Source organism: Symphalangus syndactylus, chromosome X, assembly GCF_028878055.3.
Source record: "Symphalangus syndactylus isolate Jambi chromosome X, NHGRI_mSymSyn1-v2.1_pri, whole genome shotgun sequence".
Taxonomy (NCBI): Eukaryota; Metazoa; Chordata; class Mammalia; order Primates; family Hylobatidae; genus Symphalangus; species Symphalangus syndactylus.
Genome location: NC_072447.2, coordinates 105,540,999 through 105,560,580, shown reverse-complemented (window position 1 = coordinate 105,560,580; position 19,582 = coordinate 105,540,999). Strand labels below are relative to the sequence as shown.

The following is a 19,582-nucleotide window of genomic DNA, read 5'->3' as shown; positions in this document are numbered from 1 at the left end:
AAGAAAGAGTAGTAACATCAGTCTGGAGGGAGTGGAATGAAAGAGGTAAAAGGTAATGAGCGATGAAGTCAGAAGATAGCCAGGGACTAAGATCATATTGGGATTTGCAGGCCAGAGTAAGGAGTTTGGATTTTAAGTGTCATGGGAAAACATAGGGGAAGGGGGAAAGGTTAGAGAGGGGAGCAATACCACCTGATTCGTGTTTGAAGATCATGTTAGCTGCGGTGCAGAGACAAGAATGTTAGAGGTCAAGGAGCGGCAAGAAACCAAATAAAAGGCTGTTGCGGAAGTCCAGAAGAGGGATGACTGTAGCCTGCACTAGGCCTAGGGTGTAGAGGTGGAAAATGATTGGATTCGTGCAATGTTTTGGAGTTAGAGCAGGCCGTGATAAAAGAATTGGATGTAGGGAAAAGGGAAGAGGAACCAAAAATGACTTCTAAGTTTTTGGCTGCAAATAGGAAAAACGAAAGGAATGGTCGGAATGACACTTACTCAATCCCACCTCCCTGGAACAGATGAGGCCAGATCAGGAGAGGAATATGTCCAAACCAGTGGGACGTTACAGGCTCCGAGTTATTTCCTAGGTTCCTAGGAAAGAAGGGCAGGGGAGCAGCTTCTGACCCCACCCAGTTGAACCATCCCAGCGCTTCCCAAGGATCCCCGGGGCGAAACTGGCTACGGAAAACCCGACCGCAGTCACACCTTGCAGGATAGTCCCACCCTCAAAAGTTAAAAAATTCTCTTAGCCCCCATTTCGCGCGGTGCTTAAAAGTACCTCCTCATCTAAAACACTCTACCTGTAGCCGCACACGCCTCTGACGACCAAATGCCGCCTCCGGAATTCAAAGAAGCTGACTCCACCCCACGCATGCGCTTCTGCGCAGACCCAGGGGGCGGCTGGGCGGAGCAACGCACTCATCTGAAGCCTGATTGGCTAGAGGTGGCGGGTGGCTCGGTGGCGGGAGGTGGCGCGCGCGACGACGCTGGCGTAGACCCAATTACGGAGAGCGGCTTGCCCCACCCACCTGGGCCAGTGAGGAGCGCAGCGAATGGGCCGTTGCTGCTGGAGTCAGCTGATTGGCTGGCGTTCCCACTGTGCCAATAATATTCGCATTCGTCATTTTGCGTATAACGGGACAATTCGTGTCTCGGTTCTTGAATTTAACATGATCGATTATAGTGATTATTTTGCCTAGGCTGACCCCAGATGTCGGGACTTTGTAGGAAAATGTGAAACCGCAAATTTCACAATAAAGGTGGCTTCTCCCTGGCCGAGACTTAAAGGGCCTGTCGCTTTCCCCCCTAGGGCGTGAGGGGAAAGAAAGGCTGGATCTGCCCTCCTTTTACCGAGAATGGGTATGGATATCCTCCAAGGTTTTCTAGAAACCGGCTGTCAACATGTAACTATTCCTAACCATGAGGAGTTAATTGACCTTAAAAACAGCAACAAGGGTTTAGTCTGAGCTCTCAGCTTAGTGCCTAATTTAATCTCTTATTAGAGTAGGAATAAGAAAAGATAAATTTAATGACTCTCACTGAGTTGTTGAGACCAAAACATACCTACAAACTTTAGGCAAACTTGGCGGGGGGCGGGGAGGATTGCAATCTTAGAGATGAGGGTAATCAAAGTTTAAGTTTATGTAGTTGGGAAAGGATACAGCAAAAATAACTTTACCACATCATATATGGTTTTCAGAATAGTTTCACCAACTCTTATTTAATCATGCATGATAACTGAGGCTCTTCAATTTTTTCTGATAGATGCTGTTCTTTAATAAAATTGAAAATTTCTTGAATCATTTTTCATGTTTTTAATCATGTTTCATAGGCTCAAAGAAATGTAAATTGGAAGGAAATTTAAGGTTTCAACATTCTTCTTTTTGTAGATGATGAAACTGGAGCCCTGAGTGGTGAAATACCTTGCCTAATGTGACAAGTCTGTGGCAGTGCAACTTGTACCAGTTTGTGGAGATATATATATATATAGTGAAAGATAGTGATTCACCTTTGATACACCTTTGATTTTCTCCGAAATCATTTTTCTAACTTCCCTTGGCATCACCTAATTAAGCAAAATTCCCAAAACCTGGAAATTGTATTGAGATCCTAATTATGTGGCTTTCTGTCTTGTGTGCTAACATCACAAAAGTGTGGGGGAACGTAAATAAAATTGGAAAGTTGGGCCAGGCGAGGTGGCTCACACCTGTAATCCCAGCACTTTGGAAGGCCAGGCCAAGCAGACTGCTTGAGCCCAGGGGTCCGAGGCCAGACTGGGCACCGTGGCAAAATCCCGTCTCTACAAAAAAGAAAAAATTAGCTGGGCATGGTGGCGTATGCCTGTAGTCCCAGCTATTTGGGAGGCTGAGGTGGGAGGATCACTTGAACCTGGTAGATTGAGGCTGCAGTGAGCTGTGATCACACCACTGCACTACAGCCTGGGCAACAGAGCAAGACCATGTCTCAAAAAAAATAAGAAAAAGAAAAAAGGCCGGGCGCGGTGGCTCATGCTTGTAATCCCAGCACTTTGGGATGCCGAGGCGGGCAGATCACAAGGTCAGGAGATCGAGACCACAGTGAAACCCCGTCTACTAAAAATACAAAAAAAATTAGCCGGGCGTGGTGGCGGGCGCCTGTAGTCTCAGCTACTCGGAGAGGCTGAGGCAGGAGAATGGCGTGAACCCGGGAGGCGGAGCTTGCAGTGAGCCGAGATTGCGCCACTGCACTCCAGCCTGGGCGACAGAGCGAGACTCCGTCTCAAAAAAAAAAAAAAAAAAAAGAAAAAGAAAAAAAAGAAATCGGAAAGTTGGCAACCTCATTAGCGTATTAAGTGATTAAACTCCCTCTTCTCTTTCCTCTCCTCCTTCAGCCAGACTCAGAAAAAGAGAGCTAAATCCTTTGATATGATCCTTACTTTCCAGATTTTCAGTATTTGTCCAGACAGTTTCCTCCAAATTTCAAAAAATTTTATTTTGAAAGAATGAGAGAAATAAAGCAGAGAGGTATCAATTACCAAGAACAATTACACTGAAGAAAACACAATAATAAGTACTCTTCCCACACACACCCCCACCCATTTCCCCATCCCTGGCACAATAATATTAAAACCACCAAAGCACACCTAACAAGGAAAAACAACAGTACGTAATGAAAAAAGCAAATGTCCATACTGCTCAGTCCAACTAACCCTTATGAAATGTCCTTCCCCCAGCTAAACCCCACGCACTGGAATGATAAAGAAGTGTAGAGACAACCCTAGGGGGGACTTGGAACTCTGCTTATACTAGCAAAGCTCAGTGAAGAATCAGTAAGAGTAGTGAATCTGTTTGGCAATGAAACACTGGATATAGCTTCTTTTTCAAATTTTGGATGATTGCAGAGAACAGGTAGAGTTTGAGGCTCGCAGACTTCTAACAGGACTGATCCCTGTTCCCTCAACCCTAACAGTGGAGCAGCTGCCAAATCCTGGTTGGCTGCTGAGAATAGTGGAAGTGAGGCAACTTCGGGCTTAAGACAATGTGAAAAAGATGTCTGGAAACGAGTTTACTGCTTCAGTTTCAAACTGTGAGTAAAGGGTTTTAATAGGTGGGGCTTGGACAAAGGCAAGGTGAAACTTCCTATATTATCACTTGAAGAATTAAACTATCAATTTGACTGCATGCATCCCTTGTTTTAATTAAACTCAATATGTACTATTTAAAATGTAAACAACTGTTGGAATAGAGCCTAATTAATTTCATATATAACTCAGTGTCCGAAATTGAATGTTTTTGTTTGTTTGTTTGTTTTTTTCCTAAAGTAGTAAGTTTAAGTTTTCAGCATCTGTGGAGACATTCCCGGCCATGGGACTACATGACTTGTTTTATATCAGGATTCTCTTTATAGGAAATTTGTTTTATTCTGCCTTTGCTGGAATCAATCTATAAAGGGAAGGATGCCTGTGCAGGATTAGTTCAAGATCAGAGCCTTCTCTGCTTGTGTGTGCGTGCGTGTGCACGCACACACACGCGCACACACACACAGAGTAGTTAAATACATTTTCCCACACACAATCTCACAGTCACATGCTTGTTGGAGTCCACCTCACAATTACACTTCAATAGTAGCCGTATACATGTACATGCAGCAAGATGTGAGAGTTGCCCCAGAGTGATCAAAGGTGGTGCACAAATGTCAATGTGGGGAAGTCATTTTAGCATATAGATGTACACAAGCCAATAGGGTCATTAACTTGCAGATTACATTTTTCACTTTCCCCAAGATAAATAAATCAAATGAAAAACACACACTGACATCTTCCTGGTGTCAGGGACGCAACTGCCTGGAAGGTCCACTCTTTGCACTTCCACTTTTCTATGACACCTTCACTTTGCCCTGAGGGGCCTTCTCATATAAGGAGGGTTGCTCCTCAGCATTCGCTGGCAAAGGCTTCTTCTCAGAAGACCGGTCTTCAGGCTTGCGAGCAATCAGCAGGCGGCAGGTGAGCAGGATTCCAAACACCAGAGCATGAGCGTAGCGTTTGAGAGGATCACCGACCAGCTGATGGAAGAAGAGCACAGCCAACACCAGCAAGAGTAGGAAGAAGTTGGCCACATCTTTGGGACGCCCGGGCACAAGGGTCATGACGATGCCACAGGCCACTTCAAGGGCACCAATGCTTTTTCGGAGGAGAATGGAATTGATCCCCATTTTCTTCAGCAGAGGGAGGGCTCGAACATAGCTCTTGTAAGCACGTTTCTAGAGTGGGAATATTGTAAGGAAACGACTGCATTAACCATGATTTTAACATTAGAATGAAGAAAACACAAGCAGAGTCCTCCTTCCCTCCCTCCATTCCCCTTTCACACCAGCCACTGGTGTCCCATTATACATAATTTTTCATATCTTAATTATATGTAATTAAACTAAGAGGCCAGGCACAGTGGCTCACACCTGTAATCTCAGCATTTTGGGAGGCCGAGGCGGGCAGATCACCTGAGGCCGGGAATTGGAGACAGCCTGGCCAACACGGTGAAACCCCGTCTCTACCAAAAATACAAAAATTAGCCAGGAGTGGTGGCGGGCACCTGTAATCCGAGCTACTTGGGAGTCTGAGGCACAAGAATGGTTTGAACTCAGGAGGTGGAGACTGCAGTGAGCCGAGATTGCACCACTGCACTCCAGCCTGGGCGACAGAGTGAGACTCCAACAACAACAACAAAAAAATCCAAACACAAGCAATCTGCTGGAATCCCTGTGATTTAAACCTTAGTAGCATCTTTGCTATGGTCTGAATGTTTGTGTCCCCAACAAAAACCACATGTTGAAATCATAACCCCCAAGATGATGGTATTAGTAGGTGGGGCTTTGGGAAATGATTATGCCCATGAGGGTGGAGTGTTCCTAGATGAGATTAATTCCTTTATAACAGAGGCCTCAGAGAGCTGACTTGCCCCTTCTGCCATGTGAGGACACAGAAGACACCATCTGTGAAGAGAAAGTGGGCCCTCAATAGACATCAAACTGCTCCCACCTTGATCTTGGACTACTCAGCCTACAGAACTGTGAGAAATAAATTTCTGTTGTTTATAAGCTACCCAGTTTATGCTATTTTATTATACCAGTCTGAATGGACTAAGACAAGCACCAAAGGTAATAAGGCAAATAATTTGATTTTATAGTTTAAAAACATTTATGATTATAAATCATAAATAGCATTAAGAATTTTTTTTAGCTGGGCGCAGTGGCTCACGCCTATAATCCCAGCATTTTGGGAGGCCGAGGCAGGCAGATCACCTGAGGTCAGGAGGTCCAGAACAGCCTGGTCAACATGGTGAAACCCCATCTCTACTAAAAATACAAAAATTAGGCCGGGCGCGGTGGCTCACGCTTGTAATCCCAGCACTTTGGGAGGCCGAGGCAGGCGGATCACGAGGTCAGGAGATCGAGACCACGGTGAAACCCCGTCTCTACTAAAAATACAAAAAATTAGCCGGGCGTGGTGGCGGGTGCCTGTAGTCCCAGCTACTCGGAGAGGCTGAGGCAGGAGAATGGCGTGAACCCGGGAGGCGGAGCTCGCAGTGAGCCGAGATTGCGCCACTGCACTCCAGCCTGGGAGACAGAGCGAGACTCCGTCTCAAAAAAAAAAAAAAAAAAAAAAAAAAATTAGCCGGGTGTGGTGGGGCATGCCTGTAAACCCAGCTATGCGGGAGGCTGAGGCAGGAGAATCACTTGAACCCAGGAGGCAGAGGTTGTAGTGAGCCAAGATAGTGCCACTGCACTCCAGCCTGGGCGACAGAGCAAGACTCCATCTCAAAAAAATAAAAATAAAATAAAAATCAATCAATAAATAAAATAAAAAGAATTTTTTAAAAATTCACTAGGCCCATAAAAACTGGTACATGTTAGCCACATCCATATTTTCTTTTCTTTTTTTTTTTTTTTTTGAGACGGAGTCTCGCTCTGTCACCCAGGCTGGAGTGCAGTGGCGCGATCTCGGCTCACTGCAAGCTCCGCCTCCCGGGTTCACGCCATTCTCCTGCCTCAGCCTCTCCGAGTAGCTGGGACTACAGGCGCCCGCCACCACGCCCGGCTGATTTTTTTATATTTTTAGTAGAGACAGGGTTTCACCGTGGTCTCGATCTCCTGACCTCGTGATCCGCCCGCCTCGGCCTCCCAAAGTGCTGGGATTACAAGCGTGAGCCACCGCGCCCGGCCTACAAAAAGTTTTTAAAAAATTAGCTGGAAGTGGCGGTGTGTCCTGTAGTCCCGGCTATTTGGGAGGCTGAGGTAGTAGGATTGCCTGAGCCCAGGAGTTCAAGTCTTCAGTGAGCTGTGATCGTGCCAACGCACTGCAGCCTGGGCGGCAGACCAAGACCCTGTCTGGGAAAAAAAAAAAAAAAAAAAAAAGAGAGAGAGAGAGAAAAGAAAAGACGGTCCCTCTAGAAATAGTGTGGAGGATGAATTGGGGTAAGTATGCCTGGAAACAAAGAGATCACGTAACAGATGTGGGCTAGCATAATGACAGTGAGGACACAGGAAGGGGACAGAGTAGAGGAATGCTTTGAAAGCAAAATCTGGCCGGGCACAGTGTCTCAGGCCTGTAATCCCAGCACTTTGGGAGGCCGAGGCGGGTGGATCACCTGAGGTCAGGAGTTCGAGACCAGTCTGGCCAACATGGTGAAACCCTGTCTCTACTAAAAATACAAAAAAAAATTACCCAGGTGTGGTAGCACACGCCTATAGTCCCAGCTACTCCGGAGGCTGAGGCAGGAGAATTGCTTGAACCCAGGAGGCAGAGGTTGCAGTGACCCGAGATCACGCCATTGCACTCCAGCCCGGGAGACAGAACAAGACTCCATCTCAAAAAAAAAAAAAAAAAAATCTATAGAACTTGGTATCTCATTGGATGTGGGCACTGAGGGAAAGGGAAGAGTCAAGAATGATTCTCAGGTCTCTGGCTTGGGTGCTGGACAGATAGATAGGTGTTACCATTCTCTAAGTATGGGTATATATCAGATAATCAGGAGGAACAGAATGCGGGGGTCAGGGATCAGGAAAGAATGAGGAACTCAATTTGGGGGTTTTGAGTTGAAGTATCTCTAAGGCATCCAAGTGTAGATGACTGGTAAGGCAGCCCAGTAAGAGAAGTCTGGACTAAAGATAGAGAATGGATAGTCATTAGTATGCCCAGGGAGGGTATATACAATGGGAAAAAAATGCATGACAGACATTTAAATAATGGAAAGAGAGGCTGGGCGTGATGGCACACACCTGTAATCCCAGCAGTTTGGGAGGCCGAGGAGGGTAGATCACTTGAGGCCAGGAGTTCGAGACCAGCCTGGCCAATATGGTGAAACCCTGTCTCTACTAAAAAAAAAAAAAATACAAAAATTAGCTGGGCGTGGTGGCACGCACCTGTAATCCCAGCTACCCGGGAGGCTGAGGCACGAGAATCACTTGAGCCCAGGAGGCAGAGGTTTCAGTGAGTCAAGATGGCGCCAGCCTGGGCAACAGAGCAAGACTCTGTCTCAAAAAAAAAAAAAAAGAAAAAAAAAGAAATGGAAAGAGAGAGTCCACAAAGCAGATAGAAGAAAGTATGGTCAGAAAAGCAGGAGGAAAACCAGGAGAGACCAGGTCATGGACACCAAGATAAGTTTTAAGAAGAGAATAATCAAAAGTGCCAAATGCTAGACAAGTGTAAGAATGAGGCAGAAAGCCAACTTGACCTCTCAGAAGCATCTGGCACTTAAAATAGTGTTCACACACTCTAGATTTGGAACAAATATTAACAAGCGAATGCACCTTTACTTAATGGATTAATTATCATGAGTGGCCCAAGATAATCGCCTATGAGGACTCTTAAAAGACTAATGATTTAGAAAAAAGCATGGTTTGGATGCAAACAGACTTGGTGTCAAATCCCAGCTCTGCCACTTTCTAGCCTTTTTTTTTTTTTTTTTTTTTTTTTGATATGGACTGTCACTCTGTCACTGAGGCTAGAGTGCAGTGGTGGGATCAGAGCTCACTGCGGCCTCTACCTCCGGGGCTCAAAAGCAATTCTCCCACCTTGCCTCAGCCTCCTAAGTTGCTGGGACTACAGGGTATGCACCGTCCTGCCCGGCTAATTTTTTTTTTTTTTTTTAGAGACAGCACCTGGCTATGTGGCCTGCCTTAACTTTCCAAAGTGCTCCTGCTGCTTTCTAGTTGGGTGTCTCTGAGCAAATTATTTGAAAGGTCCTGAACAAGCCTGGACTAAGGTAGAGTCAGCAAGGCTACTTACCTTGGGTGGAAAATTTAAGAGGGCACCAAAAACGCTCACTGATTAGGTAAATAATATCCATGATGAACAAATTATGAAACTTTTAAATAAAGGTAGGCTCCGACGCTACACTTGCATGACCCTGCTTCACTCACTTCTCCCTAACCTGTCAGAGACTGTCCTTTTTTAAAATTCCACCTCACCCTAGTCCCTACCCTATTCCTGAGCCTATATGAAAATACAAAGTGTTAGTCATTCTTCCTCTCTCTTCCCATCTTAGATTAAATCAAGGATTTTTCATAGAGAAATTAAGAGAGAGGTTGACCAGTAGACAAAGTAAAACCTTTGGCTGAAAGGAGCCAGACCCATGTGGGGCAGAGCTGAGCTGAGGTTTAGGGTACCTGGTGGTGGTGAGAAGCCCACCCCTTTCCTCTCATTAACCTAAATACATGCCACCTGCCTTATCCTTCTCCCTTTGCACCCTGGTGATGGTAGCAGGGGGACATTACGGGGAAAAAATGTAGACCCCAGAGGCTTCCATAACACTTTTTTTTTTTTGAGGCGGAGTCCCACTCTGTCACCCACACTGGAGTGCAGTGGCTCGGCTCACTGCAAATTATGCTTCCCAAGCTCAAGCGATTCTCCTGTCTCAGCCCCCTGAGTAGCTGTGTTTACAGGTGTGCACCCCCACGTCCAGCTAATTTTTGTATTTTTAGTAGAGACTGGTTTTCGCCATGTTGGCCAGGCTCTTCTCGAATTCCTGACTTCAGGTGATCCACTTGCCTCGGTCTCCCAAAGTGTTAGGATTACAGGCATCAGCCACCATGCCCGGCCTCTTAACACTTCTGAGGGTCTCGCTGTCACCCAGGCAGGAGTACAGTGGCACCATCAGGGTTCACTGCAGCCTTGACCTCCCAGGCTCAAGTGATCCTCCCACCTCAGCCTCCCGAGTAGCTGGGCCTACAGGCTTGTGCCACCATGCCTGGCTAATCTCTTTTAAATTTTTTTGTAGAGACTGGGTCTCACTATGTTGCCTAGGCCTGTTTCAAACTCCTGGGCTCAAGTGATCCTCCTGCCTCAGCCTCCCAAAGTGTTGGGATTACAGGCGTGAGCCACCACGCTTGGCCAGTAAGGGCCATTTCTAATTAGCAACACAAAGGTTCTCAAGAGGTAATTCCTAAATCCTAAGTGTAAACTTCTGATGTGATAAACACAAAAGACAGGATGAGTTTTTTTTTTTGAGACGGAATCTTGCTCTGTCACCCAGGCTGGAGTGCAGTGGCATGATCTCAGCTCACTGCAACCTCTGCCTCCTGGGTTCAAGTGATTCTTCTACCTCAGCCTCCCAAGTAGCTGTGACTACAGGCGTGCACCACCATGCCTGGCTAATTTTTGTATTTTTATTTTTATTTTTATTTTATTTATTTATTTTGAGATGGAGTCTCACTCTGTCACCCAGGCTGGAGTGCAGTGGCACGATCTCGGCTCACCACAACCTCCGCCTCCCAGGTTCAAGCGATTCTCCTGCCTCAGCCTCCTGAGTAGCTGGGACTACAGGCGCTTGCCACAATGCCCGGCTAATTTTTGTATTTTTAGTAGAGACGGGGTTTCACTATGTTGGCCAGGCTCGTCTTGAACTCCTGACCTCGTGATGTGCCCGGCCCAGGATGAGTTTCTTATAGTCAGTTAGGAGCCAAGACTTCCAGATGCTGGCTGAATGGCTTCTGGAAACACTTCTTTTTTGACTAGGGCTTAACCACCCATCATTCAGGTACAAACTCTTATCTATACTGTAGTGCAATCTGTAGCCTGGGGCCAAACTCCATATTTTAAATCAAGTTTCTATAACTTCAGTAATCTTTTTTCTCTCCATTTAGTAGAACGGCATATTACTTTTTCAGTTTAGCTAACCTCTTAAACTGCAACTGTGTATATTTTTATGCAGCTGTTGCTTCTTTCTTTCCTCTGTTTCTCAAGAGGAAACTGCATGTGGATATGCCATTTTATCAAATTTTTCATTGAAAGCTGAGTAGGTACAGACAGGATTTATTTTCTACGACTCCAAAGAGGGAATGTTTAGTTTATTGGAGATGGGACTAAGCTTGGATGGGTCTTGACATTATAGGAAGCCATCAATCTTTCTCCTGTGGAGTAGCATAGCAACATCAAAAGAATCCTATTGGCCGGGCGCAGTGGCTCATGCCTGTAATCCCAGCACTTTGGGAGGCTGAGGCGGGCGGATCACCTGAGGTTAGGAGTTCGAGACCAGCCTGACAAACATGAAGAAACCCCATCTCTACTAAAAATACAACATTAGCCGGGCATAGTGGCACATGCCTGTAATCCCAGCTACTCGGGAGGCTGAGGCAGGAGAATTGCTTGAACCCGGGAGGCAGAGGTTGCAGTGAGCTGAGGCCACACCATGGCACTCTAGCCTGTGCAACAAGAGCGAAACTCCTTCTCAAAAAAAAAAAAAAAAAGAATCCTATTATTGCGAACCCCCTCATTATGCTTGGTCCAGGCCACCTCAAGTTAAACAATAGAAGGGTCACATGTCTTGAGTCTATAGTAACTAGGTCTCTAAAGACTTTAATTGTATGGATAGTAAGAATAAAGAAGTTGACAGATTCACTTTCTTGAAAGGCTCTTGCAATTCACTTTGTTAGGTCTGTGTTCTTTCCATTGTAATAACCCAGGCTCTGAAACCATAGTTTCCGTATAGGGGGAAGAAAAACAGGAAAAAGACGGGTTTAGTTAAATGTTTCAAACCCCTGCAATCAAAGGCAATCAGCTAGCAATATCCTTGGACTGGGATTCTTAAGCTGAATTCCAATTTTAGTTTTGCCACTAAATTGCTTGGAGAAAATTACTAAGTGTTTTATTACCTCAGTTTCCCCTTAGATTCAGTACATCAAATGAGCATTTTGGAGATTTAGGTAAATAATCAAAGTGTCATAGCATCAGCTGGGGGCAACACACACATTTGATCATTAATGAACCACACAATTAGGCCGGGTGCAGTGGCTCACGCCTATAATCCCAGCACTTTGGGAGGCCAAGACGGGTGGATCACTTGAGGTCAGGAGTTCGAGACCAGCCTGGCCAACATGGCAAAACCCCATCTCTACTAAAAATACAAAAATTAGTCAAGAGTGGTGGCACACATCTGTAGTCTCAACTACTTGGGAGGCTGAGGCAGGAGAATCACTTGAACCCGGGAGGCAGAGGTTGCGGTGAGCTGAGACCATGCCACTTCACTCCAGCCTGGGTGATAGAGCCAGATGCTGTCTCAAAAAAAAAAAAAAAAAAAAAACCACACAATTAGAAATCCATATTTTTGCAAGCCACAGTAATTATTTTAATAACAAAATCACTGATGAATCAAGCAGGTCCATTCTTGTGGTATGAGGACATTATGATTCAGACATGAGTCAAAAGCATATGGAGCCTTTTATTTTTTTGTTATTTTTTAATTTTATTTATTTTTATTTTTATTTTTGAGACAGAGTCTTGCTCTGTCGCCAGGTTGGAGTGCAGTGGCGTGATCTTGGCTCACTGCAACCTCTACCTCCCAGGTTCAAGCGATTCTCCAGCCTCGGCCTCCTGAGTAGCTGGGATTACAGGCATGTGCCACTATGCCCAGCTAATTTTTTTTTTTTTTTTGTATTTTTAGTAGAGACGGTGTTTCACCATGTTGGCCAGGATGGTCTCGATCTCCTGACCTCGTGATCCGCCCGCCTCAGCCTCCCAAAGTGCTGGGATTACAGGTGTGAGCCAATGCGACCGGCCTATGGAGCCTTTTAATTTTTTTAATTAATTATTATTATTATTATTTTTTGAGTTGGATTCTTACCTGTCGCCCAGGCTAGAGTGCAGCTGCGCAATCTCAGCTCACTGCAGCCTCCACCTCCCGGGTTCAAGCAATTCTCCTGCCTCAGCCTCCCAAACCGCTGGGACTGCAGGCGCCCGCTGATGCGCCCAACTAATTTTTGTATTTTTAGTAGAGATGGGGTTTCACCATGTTGACCAGGCTGGTCTAGAACTCCTGGCCTCAGGTGATCAGCCCAACTTGGCTTCCCAAAGTGCTGGGATTACAGGCTTGAGCGACCACACCCAGCCGGAGCCTTTTTTTTTTTCCTTTTTGTCATTTATTCTTCACCACACAGCAGGACCCATGATCTCATATTAATGATATTAAATTTGAAGAGCTCAAAACTATCAAATAATATTAATCTTTGATTACAATTAATAATCAGCCCAAGCCAGCTAACAGGACAAAATACAAAATGAGAACACAGGGCAAGTAGTGTCTGCCTCAGTTCACTCATGCCAATTAGGTAAAAGGAAAAGATAAGTTGGCTAATATACTGTAGAATTCCATTTATATAAAATTCAAAATCAGGTACAATTGACTTATGTTGTTAGAAGTCAGGATAGTAATTACCCTTGAGGGGGGTAGTAACTGGAAGGGGCCATGAGGAAGGTTTCTGGGGTGCTAGTTATGTGGTGTTTTTTTGTTTTGTTTGTTTGTTTTTTGAGATGGAGTCTCACTCTATCATCCAGGCTGTAGTGCAGTAGCGCAATCTTGGCTCACTGCAATCTCTGCCTCCTGGGTTCAAGCAATTCTCCTGCTTCAGCCTCCCAAGTAGCTGGGATTACAGGTACCCACCACTAAGCCCAGCTAATTTTTGTATTTTTAGTAGAAACGGGATTTTGCCATGTCGCGCAGTTTGGTCTTGAACTCCTGACCTCAGGTGATCCACCCACCTTGGCCTCCCAAAGTGCTGGGATTACAGGCATGAGCCATAGCACCTGGCAATGTGCTTTTTCTTAATATGAGTGCTTGGTTACACGGGAATGTTCTGAAAATTCCTTAAGCTGCATACTTATGCTATGTGCATGTTTCAGTATATATGTTATACTTCAATAAGATTTACAAGGAAAAAAACTAAATGAAAGCAGAAGAAAGCACTGATAAAAATATATTTTGGCAAAAAATCTCAGCCTGGTTGCTATCTTAAACCATAAAGCCTACATAAGTGCTGCAAAATGTACTGACTCATGTGTGATTTTTCTGAATCTCTGTAAGAAATAAAGCCCGTGTGAATCCTAGATCATTGTTTAAATGTAATAAAAAGCCATTACATATTTAATTGCCATATTGCCACATGAATGATAAACACCTTTTTTTTTTGAGATGGAGTTTCACTCTTGTTGCCCAGGCTGGAGTGCAATGGTGCGATCTCAGCTCACCACAACCTCCGCCTCCCAGGTTCAAGTGATTCTCTTGCCTCAGCCACCAGAGTAGCTGGGATTACAGGCATGCGCCACCACGCCCGGCTAATTTTGTATTTTTCGTAGAGACGGGGCTTCTCCATGTTGGTCAGGCTGGTCTTGAACTCCCGACCTATTCTACTTTCCACTGTCATATAATGCCCACCTAAAGAGGAAGTTGGCATGCTTGATCCTACCAGTCAAAGTGGACCCTCCCCAGATTGCATCTTAGGGCAGAAGACTGACTCCTACTGTCAGCCAAAGATCTGTCTGAAACAAACAGCTTTTGTCCATACTGAGAGGCTACAAGCTCCCCAACATAAACTCTAATATGTAGTTTAGCTTGTGATGGCAGGCTGTGTGAATTAAGCAAAGCTGCTTCACATCTCAGGGTCTCGGTTTCCTCTCTGAAAATAAATGTGCTGTACCACCTCAGAGAGCAGTCTAAGCATCAGTAAATTACTATCTTATTACCTAGTTGGAAAGCAATTAATAGCAGTGATTGGAAGCTTAAAAGATTACCTATGGACATTAAATAAACTGCCCAAACATATTGGGAGTGTTTCCTCAGGATTACATAAACAGAAGGGCACTTAACTACACATAAACAAATAAATCAACAAACCTTTACTATGAGGGGATACAAAGAATCAGGGACTTGCCCAGTCATCCTCAGGACCAAAATCTCTTGGCTTTATTGTCACCAGGATTTTGGTGTTTTCTTACCTTTTCATATGTGGTCCCCTGTGCTTACAGGATGAAGCCACTACTACAAAAAGCTGAACACCAAATTTAAAGCAAGCCAACTATTTATATGTTCCCAGTCACTGCCCAGGAAACTGCGTCCCAGCACTTTTAAGGGCTGTCTCCCATTTTCAAGTGAACTAATAAAGGCATTTAGTCAAGGGAGTGGCCAGTCATGTTCAATTCACGTGGGATTTAGAGTACTCTATAATGATACTTGCTAAATCTGGAGGAGGTATGGGACAACACATGCCAAATGGGCTATTCAGAGATGCATCTGGAAGTTCTGCATGAGATCCACTGTACATTACACAGCGGCAAGTGTGGATTTTTCAATATTAATTGATTGCATAAAGGTCTGTCCACAAGGGCACATGAAAACAGCATCTTGTTCTTCTAAATGCTTGATTTCAGGCTGGGGGTGGTGGCTCACACCTGTAATCCCAGCACTTTGGGAGGCTGAGATGGGTGGATCACCTGAGGTCAGGAGTTCGCAACCAAACTGGCCAACACAGTGAAACCCCATCTCTACTAAAAATACAAAAATTAGCCAGGCTTGGTGGCACGCACCTGTAATCCCAGCTACCCTGGAGGCTGAGGCAGGAGAATCGCTTGAACCTGGGAGGCAGAGGTTGCAGTGAGCCAAGATCGTACCACTGCACTCCAGCCTGGGCAACAACAGCAAAACTCCATCTCATAAATAAATAAATAAATAAATATATAAATGCTTGATTTCAATCCCTTAAACTGCCTATTTAAATCAGTTAGGAAACCACTGCATAAAACAGAATTACTTATCATAATCACCTCACCCAAAGCATTTCTCGAACACATACTATAGCAAACACTGTACCAGATACTTTTATACATAATCTCAGTTAATATTTACAGCCTTCTAAGGTAGGCATTCCTTCCGCCCCCACCCCCCCGCCCTTAGGATGGTTTGTTTCTTAAGTGGTAGGCATTCTTATCCCCATTTTAAGAATAAAGAAATTGAGACACCAAGAGTAGCATGACCTGAACCCAAGCCTGTGTGACTATAAAGCCTGCATTCTTTCCATTAACCCTTGCTGGCTTCTCCAATAGAAACAGGAGAAAAGGACATAGTTATTTGTTTGTTTTTTAGCAATTATTCTCCCTGGAGAAGATAACACCTAAGAATTACACAAACGATTTTAAAACAAGAAAAAATTAGTTGGCAGAAATAAAAAATTTTTAAAATTGATTTTGTAGTAAAACAAAATTGAAAATATGGATTGGGCAGTTAAACTGGGACAATAAAAGGAGGAGGACTGTGCCAGGTGTTCTCAAGAATCAGTTGTCAGTTCTGGCATCCATAAAAACCCAACAATTTTAATCATTAATGATCCTTCTATTGGGAGTATTGAGTCATGGACTTGGTTTCTCATCTCTGCTCAAACAACAGCTTACCTTTCTGGCCTTGGATATGTCATTAAACTTGTTCTGCTTTAGTTTATCCATCAGTAAAATAAAAATAACGAATACACTAAATCTGCCTCACAGACATGTTCTAAAGAACAAATAATCTTAAATAATCTTAAAACAACAACAGCAGCAACAACGCTTTGAGATCTTATAAGAAATGCCACTGCAGTCAATACATGACTAACCTCCTCGATGCAGAGGAATCACTCCTTAATGGAAAACAAAAAATCCCAGATAATCATCCCAACTGATCTAGGGTTGGGATTCTGAGAGACTCTCCCTCTGAGAGATAGGGGCTTCTTAGAGAGTCTCTCTAAGAGGCAAGAAATGGCTCCTGAACTGCATAGTCAAGAGCCAGAGAAATCTGACTCTTGGTGGTAACAAGCCAAGGCAATGCTACAATGACTCATTCATTCACCCATCCACTCCACAAATACGTATTGAGCACCTTCTCTGTACTAGAACTGAATTTCCCTCCCTTTCCTATGGGAACGAGAATAAAGCTGGGCCAAGCCCAGGCACTATGCAGTAGGCTTTATGCCAGAGAGCAATCTCCAGTCTATGGCCTGATGCTCAATGCAGGAGAGGACCCTGGAAAAGGGCAGTCTGAGAATCCTCTTCAAACTATTGTGACGTCTACTTCTCAGTCAGATACAATCTTTCCATTCCCTCTAGATGCCCCTAGCACAGAAGTGCAGAAGTGTGCATACACACCCACACACAATGGTTCTATATTGCTGTGTTACACTATATCTATTTAAATATGCTCCCATGTATGATATGAAATCTTCATATTTGTTTCTTCTGCCTTTCATTAGGCTGCACTAGACAGCTCCATTTCTAGGAAGAAACATACTGTAAACCCATTTGTGGCTGGTCCTCCTTGTGAGCTCCTGCCAAGCTGGTAGGAAGCTTCCCGGTGACTCCATCTTAGTTGGATTGCCTGCAGAGCCTAACACTGTACTTAGGGTGCAGCTTGGGGGAGCCTCTGAAGCAGCTGACTAGGGTCTGGAGGGCAGGGAGTATACTGAAGAAAGGTAGTGTGTCCCTAAGGCTAGGGAAAGCTTACAAATACCTATGATGCACACACACAAATATATAAACATATGTATATATGAAAAGTAAAGCAAGAGCACGTTCATCTATTCATAATCTAACACCAAACTACTACCACCAAGACAGAAATATAGTGGCATTTCCCCTCCACCCTGTCCCTCTGTCCCAACCTCTTCAAGCCATTTGGTGGCTTCTGCTACCCCACCCCGTCCCTCTTCTCCCAGTGCAGGCTGCCTCGGGTACTCATTTTGACCTGATTTCAATTCCATCTGGTCAAACATGCTGGGAGGAGGGGAAGGGAGAAGGAGAAGCATGTAAGGATTTGCCACTGGGGCTAGACCTAAGCCCTTGCCACCCTCCCCCACCCTAGGGTGATCCTGCGGTGAGGAAGAAATGGAAAGCTCCAGCTTAAACCCTGAGACAGAAGCCAGAGCTGCCTGCAAACATTTTCTGAGCATCTATTAATATAATTTGCCAGTCTCCATCCATTTGCAGCTCACGTTAAGGGGCCCTGGAAAGCTCTGCAGTGGGTTCAGGAGAGCTATGAATTCCTCGCAATGTGTGAGGCTGTTCCTCCCTGCCTCAGCCCTAACAGGGCTTGCCTCTTTTCTCTTTCCCCTTCTGTTCCTCCCCTAAGCTCCTTTCTCTCTTGACCTTGAGAGCCCAATAATGTGCTCCCTCCCATTATTGGAAGTCTGGCAAAGGCGACGAGAAGCAGAGTCCCTTCAGCTGGGGTAGGGAAAAGAAGAGGCAAAGTGACATGGGAAGAAGGGACAGACCCGAAAGTACTGGAAACATTCCCTGCCATCTCCTAGTACTCCACAGCATAAGAACAAGTCCTCATCACGCCCAACTGGGGAAAGCAGCCCAGCCCCCAGGTTGCAGAGGAGATGTTTTGGCCAGTCACCTTCCGTGATTCCAACTCTGCAGAGGGGAAAACCTGCAGAGGGCCTGGCTCTGGTCATCCACAGAAGGCAAGGTGGAGATTACGGACTGTTTTGCAGGACAGAAAAAGCAGACTTTGCAGATTTTGTAGACAAAATAAAACAAAACATCTAGCTCTCCCTTGAGAGAAGGGGAAGAAACAAGAGCTTAGTGACCTTTATTTGGACCAAGAATGCTTTGTCTCAAGGATCCAGATACATACCCAGGTGGCTGGAGGAATACTATCAGCTGTCTGCCTGGGATAAGGAATACCAGCCAGCCCCTAAAAATTGCTTGTTTTAGTAGCCCATTTTTCCCAGCTCCTTCCCTCTTTCCCCTTTGTTCTGCTGTAAAATAAATAAACTCTCCGCTTGCTAAACTCTTAGCTCACAGGGAGGGAATCAGACTTGTAGACTGGTTGCCCGGACTTTGGGTGTGTGCTGGAAGGAGGGAAGGGCTCCTGCCAGTGACAGGTGCTACGCAGGTCTCAGCCTTCTGGTTTACTTGGGATGGGGGGTATTCGCTGGGCAACCCCTCCCCCAACTGGCATTCAGTGGCTCCAGAATAGCATAGCCCACAAAGGAAATCGCTCTTGCCCAGCTGCTCCTTCCGAGCTGCAAAGTTGTTGAGAAGGGAGGGTCCAGGTGGGGATAGGGGCTAAGGGGGTGGGACCAGAAACTGAGAAGGAAAAAAGGGGAGAGGTCCTCGTGATCCCATGGGAGTGCGCTCCTCATCGCCCGTTTGCTTCACTTACCATCTCACTGTAGGCATCCTTGCTGAGCCTGGGGGTCAACTTGATAGTCCCCATGAAAACAAAGAAGAGTCCCAGGGCCACTGAGAGGGCCACAATAGTTACGGTTCTGGGGGATGCCATGGGGTCGCCAAGGCAGGTCCCAACTAATCCTTCTGATTTGCGCACCCGCTGTGTCCAAGGCGCAGGCAGTTAGCACAGGGAGAGCTGGGGGGACGCTGCGGAGGCAGCAGGCAGCTAGAATGACAAAGGGAGAGGAGGGAGCTCGAGAGAAAAATTGAGAGATTGAGATTCAACCACTCTCACTACAACAATCGCTGGGTCCTAATGCCCTACGTGTGCTCACAGGCCAAAAGGACAGTCTCGAAGTTAAATGAAACCCTAAACGAAAGACGGAAACTTCAAATCTTAAATGGGGAGAAGGGAGGTTATGTATTTCAGTCACCAAGTGACCCCAGGAATGAGGAATTAGGGAAGACAGGCTTTGCTGCCACCTTCCCACCGGGCTCACTTTTCATCTCCCCCTCCCACTTATCATCCTTCAGTTATTCACTCCCTTTTTCCATCTCTTCCTTTCTGTCCCCCTTTCCTTTCCCTAAATCAAAATATTAGTCCTCAGAGAGTTGTTTCTGAAGTTCGTAACACTCAAG

At 45.3% G+C, this 19,582-nt stretch overlaps 2 protein-coding genes across 7 annotated transcripts in view; both read right to left on the bottom strand.

Moving 5' to 3' along the window:
- CENPI (centromere protein I) overlaps positions 1-901 on the bottom strand; it is a 71,132-nt gene extending 70,231 nt beyond the window's left edge. For 4 of the 6 annotated variants that reach the window (XR_010119711.1, XR_010119710.1, XM_055269402.2 and 1 more), the window contains exons 1-2: positions 798-895; positions 493-588 (exon numbers count right to left, since the gene is read on the bottom strand). The gene's annotated coding sequence lies outside the window, so the exon portion shown is untranslated. Of the gene's footprint in view, positions 1-492; positions 776-797 lie in introns of those variants that run through there. The other 2 variants (XM_063635079.1, XM_063635081.1) reach the window with 2 other exon arrangements.
- A 2,040-nt stretch (positions 902-2,941) lies between these two features.
- On the bottom strand, positions 2,942-19,179 carry TMEM35A (transmembrane protein 35A). Its single transcript, XM_055269423.2, has 2 exons — positions 18,936-19,179; positions 2,942-4,734 (listed from the first exon to the last, which is right to left on the bottom strand). Exons 1-2 carry the CDS (start codon positions 19,053-19,055, stop codon positions 4,351-4,353), a joined length of 504 nt encoding a protein of 167 aa, XP_055125398.1. The 5' UTR covers positions 19,056-19,179; the 3' UTR covers positions 2,942-4,350.
- Positions 19,180-19,582: the final 403 nt, after the last annotated feature.

Excerpts from the sequence above, each read along its gene's own strand:
- TMEM35A (XM_055269423.2), bottom strand. The coding sequence starts at position 19,055 with ATGGCATCCCCCAGAACCGTAACTATTGTGGCCCTCTCAGTGGCCCTG. Across the intron at positions 4,735-18,935 it reads AGGATGCCTACAGTGAGATG|AAACGTGCTTACAAGAGCTA; the intron begins GTAAGTGAAGCA and ends TTCCCACTCTAG.